The 18,047-nt window shown below is 52.2% G+C and overlaps 1 protein-coding gene across 1 annotated transcript in view; it reads left to right on the top strand.

Moving 5' to 3' along the window:
• The window catches only part of LOC147097166 (prolow-density lipoprotein receptor-related protein 1-like), a 325,180-nt gene that overhangs the window by 137,127 nt on the left and 170,006 nt on the right, over nucleotides 1-18,047 (top strand). The window contains 3 exon segments of the mRNA XM_085972535.1: nucleotides 1,614-1,778; nucleotides 7,430-7,674; nucleotides 17,832-17,963. Coding sequence (XP_085828661.1) covers nucleotides 1,614-1,778; nucleotides 7,430-7,674; nucleotides 17,832-17,963 — 542 coding nt within the window.

Below are 18,047 nucleotides of genomic sequence, written 5' to 3'. Positions count from 1 at the left end.
TTCCTGCATAACAGGCTCGAGGGGGCTGAATGGCCTCCTCCTGTTCCTAATGTAACAGGCTCAAGAGGGGCTGAATGGACTCCTCCTGTTCTGAGTGTAACAGGCTCGAGGGGGGCTGAATGGCCTTCTCCTGTTCCTAATATAACAGGATCGAGGGAGGCTGAATGGCCTCCTCCTGTTCCTAATGTAATAGGCTCGAGCGGCTGAACGGCCTCCTCCTGTTCCTAATTTAACAGGCTCGAGGGGGCTGAATGGCCTCCTCCTGTGCCTAATGTAACAGGCTCGAGGGGGACTGAATGACCTCCTCCTGTTCCTAATGTAACAGGCTCGAGGGGGGCTGAATGGCCTCCTACTGTTCCTAATGTAACAGGCTCGAGGGGGGCTGAATGACCTCCTCCTGTTCCTAATGTAACAGGCTCGAGGGGGACTGAATGACCTCCTCCTGTTCCTAGTGTAACAGGCTCGAGGGGGGCTGAATGGCCTCCTACTGTTCCTAATGTAACAGGCTCGAGGGGGGCTGAATGACCTCCTCCTGTTCCTAATGTAACAGGCTCGAGGGGGACTGAATGACCTCCTCCTGTTCCTAATGTAACAGGCTCGAGGGGGGCTGAATGGCCTCCTACTGTTCCTCGGCGATACGAACAATGACAGACCACACCCTCTGGTCCATGCGGTCTATCGCTCACAATTGCGATACCTTGTTTATACGCTCCACCCCACCCAAAACCATGCGATCTCCTGGGAAAGGCGCAAAACCGGACTTAAAAACCCCCCCGGATAATTCGTGGTGTGGGGGGAGGAATCTGGCAAAGTCCCACCTAAGCGATGGAAACTAGCCCGGGAGATCACTCTGGCCCTGAATTCTCTGCAGCACCTACAATCTGATAGAGGTGATGCCCAACCCCCTGCCAGAAACCGGTCCCGCTCTCGCCCGAAGGAATTCAGCGAGTCTGCGTCCACCCCTCCGCTACTCCCTGGGAGAAGAACCACCTCCTGAACATCTAAATGTGCCTTAAAAATGCCCTAGATTATTGCCTGCAGTTTTTGTCTCCTTATTTAAGGAAGGATATACTTGCATTGGAGGCGGTTCAGAGAAGGTTCACTCGGTTGATTCCTGAGACGAGGGGGTTGACTTATGAGGAAAGGTTGAGCAGGTTGGGCCTATACTCATTGGAGTTTAGAAGAATGAGAGGTGATCTTGTTGAAACATACAAGATACTGAGGGGGCTCGACAGGGTAGATGCCGAGAGGATGTTTCCCCTCGTGGGGGAATCTAGAGCTCGGGGCGGGGGGGACAGTTTCAGAATAAAGGGTCGCCCTTTTAGAACTGAGATGAGGAGGAATTTCTTCTGAGGGTCGTAAATCTGTGGAATTCTCTGCCCCAGAGAGCCGTGGAGGCTGGGTCATTGAATATATTTAACGTGGAGATAGACAGATTTTTGCAAGATATGGGCGTGAAGGGTTATGGGGAGCGGGCAGGGAAGTAGCTTTGAGCCCAAGATCAGCCATGATCTTATTGAAGGGGCCAAGTGGCCTACTCCTGCTCCTGTCTCTGTCTCTTATATCCACCTGCTTTGCTCTGAAATGGGGTCTCCTTTCCTTCCGACCGGCAGGATCCTATTCTGGACGGACTGGGACGCAAGCTTGCCGCGGATCGAAGCCGCCTCGATGAGTGGGGTGGGACGGCGCACCATTCACAAGGAGCTGGGGGCCGGGGGCTGGCCCAACGGACTGACCGTCGACTATCTGGAGCGGCGCATCCTGTGGATCGACGCCAGGTAAGATGCAGGAAGGTTTCAGCGGGCGGTGGTGGCGGGGGGCGGGGTGTTCGCAGCGAGTGACTCAACTTTAATCTCGCCTTCCTGGTGCCGAGGGGACTTGGTCAACAGCGCAAGTGTTCAGCTTCCCCCCTGTGCGCTATTTTCAGTCGGGGTGGGGAGTCGATTTTGCGTCTATGTCTTCCAGTTTAGTCTTGCGCCTTGACCAGCAGAACTAAGTTGCTTAGTGGCGTGGTTGAGCTTGCATAGAATTTACAGGCTATTCGGCCCAGCCGGCATTTACGTTTCACTCGAGCCTCCTCCCATCCTTACTCATCTCACCCTATCACCGTATCCTTCTCTTCCTTTCTCCCTCGTGTGTTTATCCAGCTTCCCCCTTAAAGGCATCTGCGCTATTTGCCTCAACCACTCCCTGTGGTAGAATTGAAATGTCGAGGAGTTACGCTAAACTTGTATCAAACCTTGGTTAGACGACACTTGGAGCACCGTGCACAGTTCTGGTCTCCATATACCTTGGTTAGACCACACTTGGAGCACTGTGCACAGTTCTGGTCTCCATATACCTTGGTTAGACCACACTTGGAGCACCGTGCACAGTTCTGGTCTCCGTATACCTTGGTTAGACCACACTTGGAGCACTGTGCACAGTTCTGGTCTCCTTATACCTTGGTTAGACCACACTTGGAGCACTGTGCACAGTTCTGGTCTCCATATACCTTGGTTAGACCACACTTGGAGCACCGTGCACAGTTCTGGTCTCCATATACCTTGGTTAGACCACACTTGGAGCACCGTGCACAGTTCTGGTCTCCATATACCTTGGTTAGACCACACTGGGAGCACTGTGCACAGTTCTGGTCTCCATATACCTTGGTTAGACCACACGTGGAGCACTGTGCACAGTTCTGGTCTCCATATACCTTGGTTAGACCACACTTGGAGCACCGTGCACAGTTCTGGTCTCCATATACCTTGGTTAGACCACACTTGGAGCACCGTGCACAGTTCTGGTCTCCATATACCTTGGTTAGACCACACTTGGAGCACCATGCACAGTTCTGGTCTCCATATACCTTGGTTAGACCACACTTGGAGCACTGTGCACAGTTCTGGTCTCCATATACCTTGGTTGGACCACACTTGGAGCACTGTGCACAGTTCTGGTCTCCATATACCTTGGTTAGACCACACTTGGAGCACTGTGTACAGTTCTGGTCTCCGTATACCTTGGTTAGACCACACTTGGTGCACTGTGCACAGTTCTGGTCTCCATATACCTTGGTTAGACCACACTTGGAGCACTGTGCACAGTTCTGGTCTCCATATTATACAAAGGATAGAAAGGCACTGGAGAAGGTGAATAAAAGATTGACGAGTATGACACCAGAACTGAGAGGTTTATAACTATCAGGAAAGACTGAACAGGCTGGGGCTCTTTTTTCTCTCGAAAAGAGAAGGCTGAGGGGTGACCTGATCGAGGTCTTTAAAATTATGAAGGGGGTTCGATAGGGTAGAGGTAGAGAAGATGTTTCCACTCATGGGGGAGACCAGAACTAGGGGCCATCAATATAAGACAGTCACTAATAAATCCAATGGGGAATTCAGGAGAAACTTCTTTCCCCAGAGAGTGGTGAGAATGTGGAACTCGCTCCCACAGGGAGTGGTGGAGGTGAATAGCACAGATGTATTTAAGGGGGAAGCTGGATAAACACACGAGGGAGAAAGGAATCGAAGGATATGGGGATCGAGCGAGTTGAGGAAGGATGGGAGGAGGCTCGTGTGGAGCATCCACACCGGCACGGACTGGTTGGGCTGCTTGGCCGGTTTCTGTGCTATTTATTTCGTGTAATTCGATGAGTTCCACATTCTCACCGCTCTCCGAGTAAAGAAGCTTCTCCTGAATCACCTATTGGATTTATTAGTGACCGTCTTCTATTGATGGCCCCGAGTTGTGATCCCTCTGGGACCCTGCCTTCTACCGCACAGAATAGCTCCCCTTTGCCCCGGCCTGGGAGAGCTGTGCGCCGAGAGACAGTTCTCGGAAAATCTTTGTACAGTACCGCACTTTATGTCAAGCTGTTCAGCAAGTGATTCAAACGAAAGGAAGTGGAGCGGTCCCAAATCTGGCCTCTTAAAGCTATTAAAATTCCTCGATGTGTTACTGCTGGCCTCGGATCAAACACACTCAACTGGAAGTGAAGAGCTGGAATCCACAACCCAAGCCGACAATGGGGAAACTCTACACAATGGGACACAGTCTGGCGCACCGCAGTTTTATGCCAGACCCGGGCCTGCTCCTGAATGGAGTGCCGCTGCGTTCGGTTCGGTGCTTGGGGGCCCCAGCTATTCACAATCTACATCAATGATTTGGAGGAAGGAACCAAATGTAATATTTCCAAGTTTGCCGACGACACGAAACTAGGTGGGATTGTGAGTTATGTGGAGGACGCCAAGGGCAGCACGGTGGCATAGTGGTTAGCACTGTTGCCTCACAGCGCCAGGGACCCGGGTTCGAATCCGGCCTCGGGCGACTGTCTGTGTGGAGTTTGCACATTCTCCCCGTGTTTGCGTGGGTTTCCTCCGGGTGCTCCGGTTTCCTCCCACAGTCCAAAGATGTGCGGGTTAGGTTGATTGGCTATGATAAAAATTGACCCTTAGTGTTAGGGGGATTAAATACGTGGGGTTACAGGGATAGGGTGGGATATGTGTCGGTGCAGGCTCGATGGGCCGAAATGGCCTCTATCTGCACTGTGTGGGTTTCTGTGATTTCTGTGAAGCTTCAGGGCGATTTCAGCAAGTTGAGTGAGTGGGCAAATACATGGCAGGTGCAGTATACCGTGGATAAATGTGAAGTTATCCACTTCGGTAGGGAAAACAGAAAGGCAGAGTATTATCTAAATGGTGATAGATTGGGAAATGTTGATGTACAAAGGTGTCCTTGTACACCAGTCACTGAAAGCAAACATGCAGGTGCAGCAAGCAGTTAGGAAGGCAAATGGTATGTTGGCCTTCATTGCAAGAGGATTCGAGTACAGGAGCAAGGACGTCTAACTACAGTTGTACAGGGCCTTGGTGAGACCACATCCGGAGTACTGTGTGCAGTTTTGGTCTCCTTACCTAAGAAAGGATATACTTGCCATGGAGGGATTGCAGCGAAGGTTCACCAGACTGACTCCTGGGATGGCAGGACTGTCGTATGAGGAGAGATCGGGTCGACTAGGCCTGTATTCACTAGAGTTTAGAAGAATGAGAGGGGATCTCATTGAAACGTATAAAATTCTGACAGGGCTAGACAGACTGAATGCAGGGAGGATGTTTCCCCTGGCTGGGGGGATCCAGAATGAGGGGTCACAGTCTCAGGATACGGGTTAGGACATTTATGACTGAGATGAGGAGAAATTTCTTGACTCAGAGGGTGGTGAACCTGTGGAATTCTCTACCACAGAAGGCTGTGGAGGCCAAGTCACTGAATATATTTAAGAAGGAGATAGATTTCTGGACACAAGGCATCAAGGGGTATGGGGAGAGAGCGGGAATATGGTATTGAGATAGAGGATCAGCCACGATCATATTGAATGGCGGAGCAGGCTCGAAGGGCCGAATGGCCGACTCCTGCTCCTATTTTTCTATGTTTTTATGTTCTGACCGCTGCGGCGCTCGATTCCCCAGAGGAGACCGGCGCGCAGCAGGAGGAGGAGGAGCCGTACCGGACTGATCCATGGCGCCGGAGGACCGGGTGGGGAAAAAAAATGGAAGATCTTCAGCTTTCCAAGGAGGTGACCAACCGGGGGAAACCTCGCAGAGGTGTCCAAAGAGAGAAAGAGACTCTTTATTTCTCTGGCGCCTTTCACCACCTCGGGCCGTGTCAAAGCCCTTCACACAGCCAATGAAGTGTGGTCACTGTTGTAATGTAGCTAATTTGCGCACAGCAAGCTCCCACAGACAGCAACGTGATAAATGACCAGCTCATCCGTTTTTTTTTAAATGATGGCTGAGGGATAAATACTGGCCCCAGGACATCGGGGAGAGCTTCCCCCCCCCCCCCCCGCCCTGCTCCTCTTCGAAATAGTGCCTTCAGCCGCCTTGGCCCTGAGCTCTGGAATTCCCCCTCCCTAAACCTCCCCTCCTTCAAGAAGCTCCTTAAAATCTACCTCTTTGAGCAAGCACCTGTCCTATTATCTCCTGATGTGGCTCGGTGTCGAATTTGGGCTGATTTATGCTTATTTCAGGAGCCATAGACTGATACAGCACCGAAAGAGGCCCTTCGGCCCGTCGTGTCCGCGCCCGCCATCAAGCCCCGTCTATTCTAATCCCATTTTCCAGCACTTGGTCCCTAGCCTTTGTATGCTATGGCGTTTCAAGTGCTCATCTAAATGCTTCTTGAATGTTGTGAGGGTTCCTGCCTCGACCACCCTTTCAGGCTGTGAGTTCCAGATTCCAACCACCCTCTGGGTGAAAAAGTTTTTCCTCAAATCCCCTCTAAACCTCCTGCCCCTTACCTTGAAACTATGCCCCCCTGGTTATTGACCCCTCTACTAAGGGGAAAAGTTCCTTTCTATCTACGCCCCTCATAATTTTGTACACCTCAATCAGGTCCCCCCTCAGCCTTTTCTGCTCTCAGGAAAACAACCCCAGCCTGTCCGGTCTCTCTCCATAGCTGAAGCGCTCCAGCCCAGTTAACATCCTGGTGTAATGTGAGGTTATCCACTTTGGTGGCAAAAAACAGGAAGGCAGATTATTATTTGAATGGCAATAGATTGGGAGAAGGGGAAGTGCAAAGAGACCTGGGTGTCCTTGTGCACCAGTCGCTGAAGGTAAGCATGCAGGTGCAGCAGGCGGTTAAGAAGGCAAATGGTATGTTGGCCTTCGTAGCGAGAGGATTCGAGTACAGGAGCAAGGATGTCGTGCTGCAGTTGTACAGGGCCTTGGTGAGACCGCACCTTGAGTACTGTGTGCAGTTTTGGTCGCCTTATCTGAGGAAGGATGTTCTTGCCATGGAAGGAGTTCAGCGAAGATTCACCAGACTGATACCTGGGATGGCAGGAATGACGTATGAGGAGAGATTGTGTCGATTGGGCTTATACTCACTGGAGTTTAGAAGATTGAGAGGGGATCTCATCGAAACCTATAAAATTCTGTCAGGCCAGGACAGACTAGCTGCAGGAAGGATGTTCCCGATGGTCGGGGAGTCCAGAACCAGGGGTCACAGTCTAAGGATAAGGGGTAAGCCATTTAGGACAGAGATGAGGAGGAATTTCTTCACCCAGAGAGTGGTGAACCTGTGGAATTCTCTACCACAGAAGGCAGTTGAGGCCAATTCATTAAATATATTCAAGAAGGAGTTAGATATATTTCTTAAGGCTAAAGGGATCAAGGGATATGGGGAGAAAGCAGGGACAGGGTACTGAATTTGGATGATCAGCCATGATCTCATTGAATGGCGGAGCAGGCTCGAGGGGCTGAATGGCCTACTCCTGCTCCTATCTTCTATGTTTCTGTGTATGACTGTATAAATGGGAGTTGTTATTCTATCTATCCAGTGATGTGATTAAGTAGAATCTAACTGGTTCTGTCAGGTTGAACTGTGTATACTGTGCTCGACTGTTAAACAACAGTGCAGTCTGACTCACGCCAGGCGGTCCTGTCTGCAGGTCCGACGCCATTTACTCCGCGCTCTACGACGGAAGCCGGCTGATCGAGGTGCTGAGGGGCCACGAGTACCTGTCCCACCCCTTCGCCGTCACGCTGTACGGGGGCGAGGTCTACTGGACGGACTGGCGCACCAACACCCTGGCCAAGGCCAACAAGTGGACGGGCCACAACGTCACCGTCGTGCAGAGGACCAACACGCAACCGTTCGACCTGCAGGTGTACCACCCGTCCAGGCAGCCCCAAGGTAAGCCCGGTGCCCGTTATATTTATATTGACACCGCTGCGCCAGCCAGTGTGGAGGGAACCGCTCTTCTTCGAATAGTGCTTGACGTAAGAAAACTACTGGGCACTTGGTCTAAGCGTTAAACAAAGCTTTAATCAACTGTTTTACAACGTGGAGGTCTAGTTGTGTCCTTCACTAGTTCCTGTTAAAGAATGTCCTGAGCAAGCTGGGCCCATGCCCGAGTATTTATACTCTCCCTGGACAACGCCACCAGCAGGCTGCCCAGTATTATTTCATAAGTCATTTCCACAGGAACGACAAGATTCATGTCAGTCCTGTTGGGATCTTATACATCCATCCGAAAGATGGCACCTCGGACAGTGTGGCGCTCCCTCAGTACCGCCCCTCCGACAGTGCGGCGCTCCCTCAGTACTGCCCTCCCACAGTGCGGCGCTCCCTCAGTACTGCCCCTCCGACAGTGCGGCGCTCCCTCAGTACTGCCCTCCCACAGTGCGGCGCTCCCTCAGTACCGCCCCTCCGACAGTGCGGCGCTCCCTCAGTACCACCCCTCCGACAGTGCGGCGCTCCCTCTACTGCCCCTCCGACAGTGCGGCGCTCCCTCAGTACTGCCCCTCCGACAGTGCAGCGCTCCCTCGGTACCGCCCCTCCGACAGTGCGGCGCTCCCTCAGTACTGCCCCTCCGACAGTGCGGCGCTCCCTCAGTACCGCCCCTCCGACAGTGCGGCGCTCCCTCAGTACCGCCCCCCCCCGACAGTGCGGCGCTCCCTCAGTACCGCCCCTCCGACAGTGCGGCGCTCCCTCAGTACCGCCCCTCCGACAGGTACCGCCCCTTAGACCACACTTGGAGCAATGTACACAGTTCTGGTCTCCGTATACCTTGGTTAGACCACACTTGGAGCACTGTGCACAGTTCTGGTCTCCGTATACCTTGGTTAGACCACACTTGGAGCACTGTGCACAGTTCTGGTCTCCGTATACCTTGGTTAGACCACACTTGGAGCACTGTGCACAGTTCTGGTCTCCATATACCTTGGTTAGACCACACTTGGAGCACTGTGCACAGTTCTGGTCTCCGTATACCTTGGTTAGACCACACTTGGAGCACTGTGCACAGTTCTGGTCTCCGTATACCTTGGTTAGACCACACTTGGAGCACTGTGCACAGTTCTGGTCTCCGTATACCTTGGTTGGACCACACTTGGAGCACTGTGCACAGTTCTGGTCTCCGTATACCTTGGTTAGACCACACTTGGAGTTCTGGTCTCGATATTGCAAGAAGGCATATGGAGGCACTGGAGTAAGTACAAACAAGATTTACAAGGGTGATACCAGAACTGAGAGGTTTATAACTATCAGGAAAGGCTGAACAGGCTGGGGGCTCTTTTCTCTGGAAAAGAGAAGGCTGAGGGGTGACCTGATCGAGGTCTTTAAAATTATGAAGGGGGTTCGATAGGGTAGACGTAGAGAAGATGTTTCCACTTGTGGGGGAGACCAGAACTAGGGGCCATCAATATAAGATAGTCACTAATAAATCCAATGGGGAATTCAGGAGAAACTTCTTTCCCCAGAGAGTGGTGAGAATGTGGAACTCGCTACCACAGGGAGTGGTTGAGGCGAATAGTATAGATACATTTAAGGGGGAAGCTGGATAAACACATGAGGGAGAAAGGAATAGAAGGATATGGTGATGGGGTGAGATGGAGAAGGGGTGGGAGGAGGCTGGTGTGGAGCATTAACACCGGCACGGACCAGTTGGGCCGAATGGCCTGTTTATGTGCGATTAAAATTCTACGTAATACCAGGTAATTACAGCACACCTTGTGTAATAAGAGGTGTAATGTTGATTTCTGAAATTTAAGAGTGCTGCTCTTTAATCCCGTGAGTACAGAATAGCCGGGGGCATTTACTGAAGCACAGTTAACCACATTGTCACTTCTGGTATTTGGCGAGCCTCCAGGATTAAGAAACATTTCTTGACGAGGACAATCAGTGGTTCTCGGGGCCCTGTGATATATACCCCCGTAATTAGGTGGCTGAGGCTTGTAGTGTAATCCGCACACCGTCAGTTTAAGTCAGCTGTACATGCTTTATTGCTCCGGTTTCACTTTCACTAGAATCATAGAAATTTTACTGCTCGGAAGGAAGCCGTTCGGCCCATCGTGTCCGTGCCGGCCGACAAAGAGCGATCCCAGCCTATTCCAGCTCTCGGTCCGTGGCCCCGTAGGTTACGGCACTTCAAGTGCATATCCAAGTACTTTTTAAATGCGATGAGGGTCTCTGCCTCTCCCACCCTTTCAGGCAGTGAGTTCCAGACCCCCGCCACCCTCTGGGTGAAACAAGTTCTCCTCAACTCCCCTCTAATCCTTCTAGCAATTACTTTAAATCTGTGCCCCCTGGTTATTGACCCCTCTGCTAAGGGGAAATAGGTCCTTCCTATCCACTCTATCTCGACCCCTCGTAATTTTATACACCTCAATTAAATTTCCTCCTCTGTCCCAAGGGCAGCACGGTGGCATAGTGGTTAGCACTGTTGCCTCACAGCGCCAGGGACCCGGGTTCGAATCCGGCCTCGGGTGACTGTCTGTGTGGAGTTTGCACATTCTCCCCGTGTTTGCGTGGGTTTCCTCCGGGTGCTCCGGTTTCCTCCCACAGTCCAAAGATGTGCGGGTTAGGTTGATTGGCTATGATAAATTGACCCTTAGTGTTAGGGGGATTAAATACGTGGGGTTACGGGGATCGGGTGGGATATGTGTGGGTGCAGGCTCGATGGGCTGAAATGGCCTCTATCTGCACTGTGGGGTTTCTGTGATTCTGTGAAAAGAACCTCAACCTTATCATAGCTAAACCTCTCCATCCCAGGCAACAGCCTGGTAGATCTCCTCTGTACCCTCTCCAGTGCGATCACATCCTTCCTGTAATGTGGTGACCAGAACTGCACGCAGCACTCTAGCTGCGGCCTAACTGGTGTTTTATACATTTGAAGCATAACCTCCCTGCTCTTGTATCCTATGCCTCGGCTAATAAAGGCAGTGACGATGCAGGTTAACTAACAAAAGCCAACCAAGCGCCGTGGTTCATTTCTCCGAGGGATAGGCTCGCTACACCGAGTGTGGGAGTGCGAGTCCGAGATGGAGCGACGGTGCGGTCGCCCCCCAATTCTCCAACCCGCAATCCCCTCTGGGAACCTCGCCGTTGTCCGTCCCTGCTTTCTACCGCCAGAAGAGGATTGGAGGGGAGCCAGTGGCTCAGTTTAGCGAGGAAGGGACCAGAGGGGACATTGCCAAGAGGTGGGTGATGTAAGAAGACTACTGAGTGCTTGGTTTGAGTATAAAACAAGGCTTTAATCAACTGTTTCAAAACCATGAGCTTCTAGTTACTTCACTAGTTCCTGGTTACAGAAACATCCTGAGCAAGCTGGGCCCACGCCCGAGTATTTATACTCCTTGGACGGCGCCACCAGCTGGCCACCCAGTGTTACTTCATGAGTCATGATAAGATTCATGACCGTGCGGGTGGGGTGGGGGGGGGGGGAAGTCTGATCTCGGTGGGGTTGCTGAACGAGAATTAGCCAACTGGCTGGGATTAGACAGAGATCCTGTCGCTCACAACATCAGAGGGCCCAGTCAGCAAGGAGGCGATTGATCGAGCCTTCGGTCGCCTGAGGAAGAGTGTGTTTGAAGACCAGTACCTCAAACCTGGCACTAAGCTCCTGGTCTACAGAGCAGCAGTGATACCCGCCCTGCTGTATGCCTCAGAGACATGGACCATGTACAGCAGGCACCTCAAAGCACCGGAGAGGTACATAGAAACATAGAAGATAGGAGCAGGAGTAGGCCATTCGGCCCCTCGAGCCTGCTCCGCCAATCAGTGAGATCATGGCTGATCATCCAAATTCAGTATCCTGTCCTTGCCTTCTCCCCATATCCCTTGATCCCTTTAGCCTTAAGAAATATATCCAACTCCTTCTTGAATATATTTAATGAATTGGCCTCAACTGCCTTCTGTGGTAGAGAATTCCACAGGTTCACCACTCTCTGGGTGAAGAAATTCCTCCTCATCTCTGTCCTAAATGGCTTACCCCTGATCCTTAGACTGTGACCCCTGGTTCTGGACTCCCCCGCCATCGGGAACATCCTTCCTGCATCTAGTCTGTCTAGTCCTGCTAGAATTTTATAAGTTTCAATGAGACCCCCTCTCTGAGATCCTGTCACTCACAACATCAGAGGGCCCAGTCAGCGAGGAGGCGATTGCTCGAGCCTTCGGTCGCCTGAGGAAGAGAGTGTTTGAAGACCAGGACCTCAAACCCAGCACTAAGCTCATGGTCTACAGAGCAGTAATAATACCCGCCCTGCTGTATGCCTCAGAGACATGGACCATGTAACAGCGCAGAACCTGCCCACCCATACCTGAAGAAATAACGGACATGCGAGGTGCACGCATGGGTCCTCCCAGTGAGAGCAAAGCCCCTGGGAACAGGTGTGCGGGTTGGGGAGACTGGAAATTCGCGAGGTGGGCGAATCTCCACTGCCAGAGGCTCTGGCATAAACTGTTACCATAACGACTTGGCCTCCAACTCATGGGCAAACTCATTCCACGGAATGCAAGAATCCCGGTTCATTGAAGGACTGCTACTGAGGTGCAACCTATACCCAACTCAGAGACATGGACCATGTACAGCAGGCACCTCAAAGCACTGGAGAGGTACCACCAACGCTGCCTCCGCAAGATCCTGAAAATCCATTGGCAGGATAGGCGCACCGTCGGTGTTCTCGCTCAGGCCAGCATCGAAGCTCTGACCACGCTCGATCAGCTCCGATGGACGGGCCACATCGTCCGCATGCCTGATACGAGACTCCCAAAACAAGCGCTCTACTCAGAGCTCCGATACGGCAAGAGAACCCCAGGTGGGCAAAGGAAACACTTCAAGGACACCCTCAAAGCCTCCTTGGAAAAAGTGCAACATCCCCCACCGACACCTGGGAATCCCGGGCCCCAAGACCGCACAAAGTGGAGGAGAAGCATCCGGGAAGGCGCCGAACACCTCGAGTCTCTTCGCCGGGAGCAAGCGGAAGCCAAGCGCCAACAGCGGAAGGAGCGCACGTCAACCCAAGCACCCCACCCACCCGCCCCTTCAACCACCGTCTGCCCCACCTGTGACAGAGACTGTAGGTCCCGCATTGGACTCATCAGTCACCTGAGATCTCATTTTTAGTGTGGAAGCAAGTCATCCTCGGTTCCGAGGGACTGCCAAAGAGAAGAGGATCGGGCCCCGCGTTGACTTGTTCCGTGGCGGGTTTAACGTCTTTATTGCTTAATCTTTGCTACCTCCCTGGATGTGGAGGCAGCAAATCTGTTGCACCATCCCATGCCTTGTGTGCATTTTCATATCGCGTGCAAGGTGGATGCTGATCTGTGCGTTTCATTGTCGGGTTGCCTGGCAGACTTCCCCAGTCGTCCTTGTTTTTTTTGCCTCATCATCGAAAACGACCTAGCATTTAAATATCGGTGGCATTTACACCCTTAATTGCCTCGTTTTTGCCTGTGGCGTTGTACAGCCATGTTCAGCAGCCACACCTAACCCATTTTACAGACTTTGAGGTTGTGGGGGCGGGTGGGTGGGTGGGAGGAAGCAAGACGGGTTTTGCAGGCTGTTAGTCTGGAGCATTCCATCAATTCCCAGGCTTTTCCTTCGCTGGGAATCATCAAGTGACTACAGAACTGAGAGGTTAGACCTATTGGGAAGGACAGAACGGGCTGGGGTGCTTTTCTCTAGAAAAGAGAAGGCTGAGGGGTGACCTGCTCGAGGTCTTCAGAACAAAGAAGGGGGTTTCATAACACAAGTCTTGACGTAAGAAAACTACTAGGCACTTGGTCTAAGCGTTAAACAAAGCTTTAATCAACTCTTTTGCAACATGGAGGTCTAGTTGTGTCCTTCACTAGTTCCTGTTAAGAATGTCCTGAGCAAGCTGGGCCCGTGCCCGAGTATTTATACTCTCCCTGGACAGCGCCACCTGTAGGCCGCTCAGTGTTATTTCATGAGTCTTTCTTTCATGAATGACTGACTGATTCATGTCAAGTAGGAACAGGACATTCGGCCTGCTCCGCCATTCAATAAGATCATGGCTGATCATCGACCTCATCCCCACTTTCCCGCCCGATCCCCATATCCCTCGAGTCCAAAAATCTATCGATCTCAGCCTTGAATATACTCAACGACTGAGCCTCCACAGCCCTCTGGGGCAGAGAATTCCAAAGATTCACCGCCCTCTGAGTGAAGAAATTCCTCCTCATCTCAGTCCTAAATGGCCGACAAGAGACTGTAGGGTCCCGCGTTGAACTCATCAGTCACCTGAGAACCCATTTTTAGCGTGGAAGCAAGTCGCCCTCGGTTCTGAGGGACTGTCCTAGAAGAAGACGACGACACCCAACTAGGTGCACCCCATCATTACGGGCGAGCTGACGCGATTAAAAGATGCAGGAGGTGCAACGGGCCAAAACGAGACCCTGGCGCACACCTCGGGGAGATGCCTGCCGGTCAGGAGCGCTAGAATCAAGCGCCATAAGACAACCCCGGGTAACCTGAAAGACCTAGTATCCGAATACGGGTGGACTGCGGGACGTGGAACCCAGGATCTAAATGCCGGACGGAACACTCTGGAAGCCCGATATGATATTCAGGAAGGGGCCGGAGGCGGCAGTCGTCAATGTTATGGTGAGGTGGGAAGATGGCAACGTGGTGCTCGAGAAAGCTTGGGGGGGAGAGACATAGAAGATAGGAGCAGGAGTCGGCCATTCGGCCCCTCGAGCCTACTCCGCCATTCAATGAGATCATGGCTGATCATCCAAATTCAGTACCCTGTCCCTGCCTTCTCCCCATATCCCTTGATCCCTTTAGCCTTAAGAAATATATCCAACTCCTTCTTGAATATATTTAATGAATTGGCCTCAACTGCCTTCTGCGGTAGAGAATTCCACAGGTTCACCACTCTCTGGGTGAAGAAATTCTTCCTCCATCTCTGTCCTAAATGGCCTACCCCTTATCCTTAGACTGTGACCCCTGGTTCTGGACTCCCCCGCCATCGGGAACATCCTTCCTGCATCTAGTCTGTCTAGTCCTGTTAGAATTTTATAAGTAGTACGGACACTTAAGTCCACAAATCATAGACCCGATCAAAGGCACCTCGGTCAAGTACTTTGGCTTCCTCATGGGAGCACGAGGGAAATGGCTAGAATGGAAATAACACACTGATGAACGGCCTGAAAATCGAGAGGTACACGGTCTTCTCGAAGAAAATATCCAGGCCTACAATGGCGCTCCGCCTGGAAATATTGCAAGTCTTCAGCGATATGTAACCCGGTACAATAGGAAAAAAATAGGAGTCGGCCCTTCGAGCCTGCTCCGCCATTCAATATGATCATGGCTGATCCTCTATCTCAATACCATATTCCCGCTCTCTCCCCATACTCCTTGATGCCTTTTGTGTCCAGAAATCTGTCTATCTCCTTAAATATATTCAGTGACTTGGCCTCCACTGCCTTCTGTGGTAGAGAATTCCACAGGTTCACCACCCTCTGAGTGAAGAAATTTCTCCTCATCTCAGTCCTAAATGTCCTACCCTGTATCCCGAGACTGTGACCCCTCGTTCTAGACCCCCCCAACCAGGGGAAACCTCCTCCCTGCATCCAGTCTGTCTAGCCCTGTCAGAATTTTATACGTTTCAATGAGATCCCCTCTCATTCTTCTAAACTCTAGTGAATACAGGCCTCGTCGACCCGATCCCCCCTCATACGGACAGTCCTGCCATCCCAGGAATCAGTCTGGTGAACCTTCGCTGCACTCCCTCCATGGCAAGTATATCCTTTCTTAGGTAAGGAGACCAAAACTGCACACAGTACTCCAGCTGTGGTCTCACCAAGGCCCTGTACAACTGTAGCAAGACATCCTTGCTCCTGTGCTCAAATCCTCTTGCAATGAAGGCCAACATACCATTTGCCTCCCTAATGTCTGCACCAACGTCAGATAATAATACAAAAAGAAAATACAGGAAACACTTTTTTTGGTTGGGTCCGGCCTGGTGCCGGTTGATCAAAAAGTCCGGATTACAGAGAGGGATACTTACTAAGGTACGAGAGCCCCGTACACGGCCACGGATCCAGGCGTCCCTGTTGCATGGCAACAGGTGCAGGGACCCCGGTTACACGGCCGCTAATATGAAGTAAAACCTACCTGAACCTACTCCTGAATTTTGCCGGTTCAGAGAGATATCCGGTCGTTTAGGTGCCGGTAAAAAGAAAGTTTCCTGTACTGCAAATGCTGGAAATCTGAAATAAAAACAAAAAGTGCTGGAGACACTCAGCAGGTCAGGGCAGCATCTGTGAAGAGAGAAAGAGAGTGAACGTTTCAGGTCGATGACCTTTCGTCAGAACTGGGAAAAGGCAGGAAATGGAACAGATTTTTGAGAGAGTGCAGGGGCTGGGAAATAGGGGAGGGGGTGAAAGAACAAAAGGGAAGGTCTGTGATAGGATAGAAGGCAGGAGAGGTTAAGAGACATTGGGGGAGAAATTGGGTGAGTAGCGCCTAAAGAGGCAGTCAGTGGCTGGAGCGCCACTGGCTGCGCCTCCCGCGATATTCAGGAGGGGCGCTAATGGTGGCGTGAGCCTGTTGCGCTGCGCCGCCACCGATGACGTCATCGGTGTGCGCAGCGCCCCATTCGTGATATTTGGTCGCGAACGCTGCAGTTGCGCCGTTTGCTGCCCGGTTCACGGGGCCTTACTGTGCCGGCAGTGGCGCAAGTTAAGGTGGAGGTGCGGGGCGGCCGCCTGCCAGCGCCTCCATCCCCGGCCTCCTAACCCCCGCCCCCCCCCCCCCCCCGGCCGCGGCATTGCCGTCTTTATCCCGAGAGCCCGGCACTTCTCCTTGGTGCCGGGCTCATTTGCCGGCACTCGCGAGCGGGGATCGCGCTGTTGCAGGCACCTCCCCCTTAACAGTGGGAGGAAGGCCTGCAGTACCGCAGCGTGCCATGCCGCAGCATGTGGCGCTGCGGCACGGCGCGCTGCGATAATCAGTTTCAGCGCCCTAAGAGGGACGCGGAGCGCCTCGAGCCTCGCCCCGTGTCCCTCGAGGGGCACTGAAACTGAATTTCTGGCGATCAGTATCGCTCCGCTAAATCCTGCGCTCAGGTGACTTTTGCGCCACTTTGGCGCCCCAACCCAATTTCTAGGCCATTAAGAGATATTCAAGGCAAGAGGAGATGGTAATGGGACAGGTTAAGAAACAAAGGATGGCCCTAGATGAAGTGTGAATTGCGCTGGCAGAATGAAAGACAGCTGCCCTGTGGGAGAGAAGAACAGGAGGCACAAACAAAAAGTGTGGATAATATAAATATATATAAGATAGGGGCCGAGGTTATGATCTGAAATTGTTGAACTCTATGTTGAGTCCAGAAGGCTGTAAAGTGCCGAAGCGGAAGATGAGGTGCTGTTCCTCGAGCTTACGCTGAGCTTCCGTGGAACAATGCAAGAGGCCGCGGACGGTGAGGTCCGAGTGGGAATGGGGCGGTGAATTAAAGTGACGGGCGACCGGAAGCTCGGGGGTCAGCCTTACGGACTGCACTGGGAGTGTGGGAGAAAGGAATATGCTGATGGGGTGAGATGGAGCAGGGGGGTGGTGGGAGGAGGCTCGTGTGGAGCACAAACACCGGCACGGACCAGTTGGGCCGAATGGCCCGTTTCTGCCTTTGAATTCTGTGTAATCAACTGGAGCTGGGTTGGCAGGGAGTTGCGGTGCGTTAACTCCATCTCGAGGATTCACCCTAGCTCCTGGGACCTAATTCCCTTCCTAAGCCTCTCCGCCTCTCTCCTCCTTTAAGACGCTCCTTAAAACCTCCCTCTTTGACCAAGCTTTCGGTCACCTGTCCTAATGTCTCCTTACGTGGCTGGGTGTCAGATTTTGTTTGATAATCGCTCCTGTGAAGTGCCTTGGGACGTTTTACTACATTAAAGGCGCTGGATAAATGGGAGTTAACTTGGCACCTGCTTGTCTGTTAATAGTTTTGATTTTGTTTTCACTTTTTTAATCCACAAGTCTGCATTCTTTTTCTCGCCAACCTTTTCTCCTTAAGGCGTTGACTCTTTGTCTTTTTTTTTACATGTTGCAGCTCCGAACCCGTGTGCAGCTAACGGCGGAAGAGGCCCCTGTTCACATCTCTGCCTGATCAATTACAACGCTACCCCGTCCTGTGCCTGCCCGCACCTGATGAAGTTGGCGGCAGATAAGAAGACCTGCTTCGGTGAGTGCTTCCCCGCAGGGCGTTGGAACTTGGGTTCCCCCGCCATAGGAACAGGAGGAGGCCGTTCAGCCCCTCGAGCCTGTT

The sequence above is a fragment of the Somniosus microcephalus genome, chromosome 33 (assembly GCF_052327205.1).
Source record: "Somniosus microcephalus isolate GS21.2 chromosome 33, FLI_Smic_1.0, whole genome shotgun sequence".
In the NCBI taxonomy this organism is placed as follows: domain Eukaryota; kingdom Metazoa; phylum Chordata; class Chondrichthyes; order Squaliformes; family Somniosidae; genus Somniosus; species Somniosus microcephalus.
The sequence above is the reverse complement of the archived record's forward strand: the minus strand, read 5'-3'. Positions and strand labels throughout refer to the sequence as shown.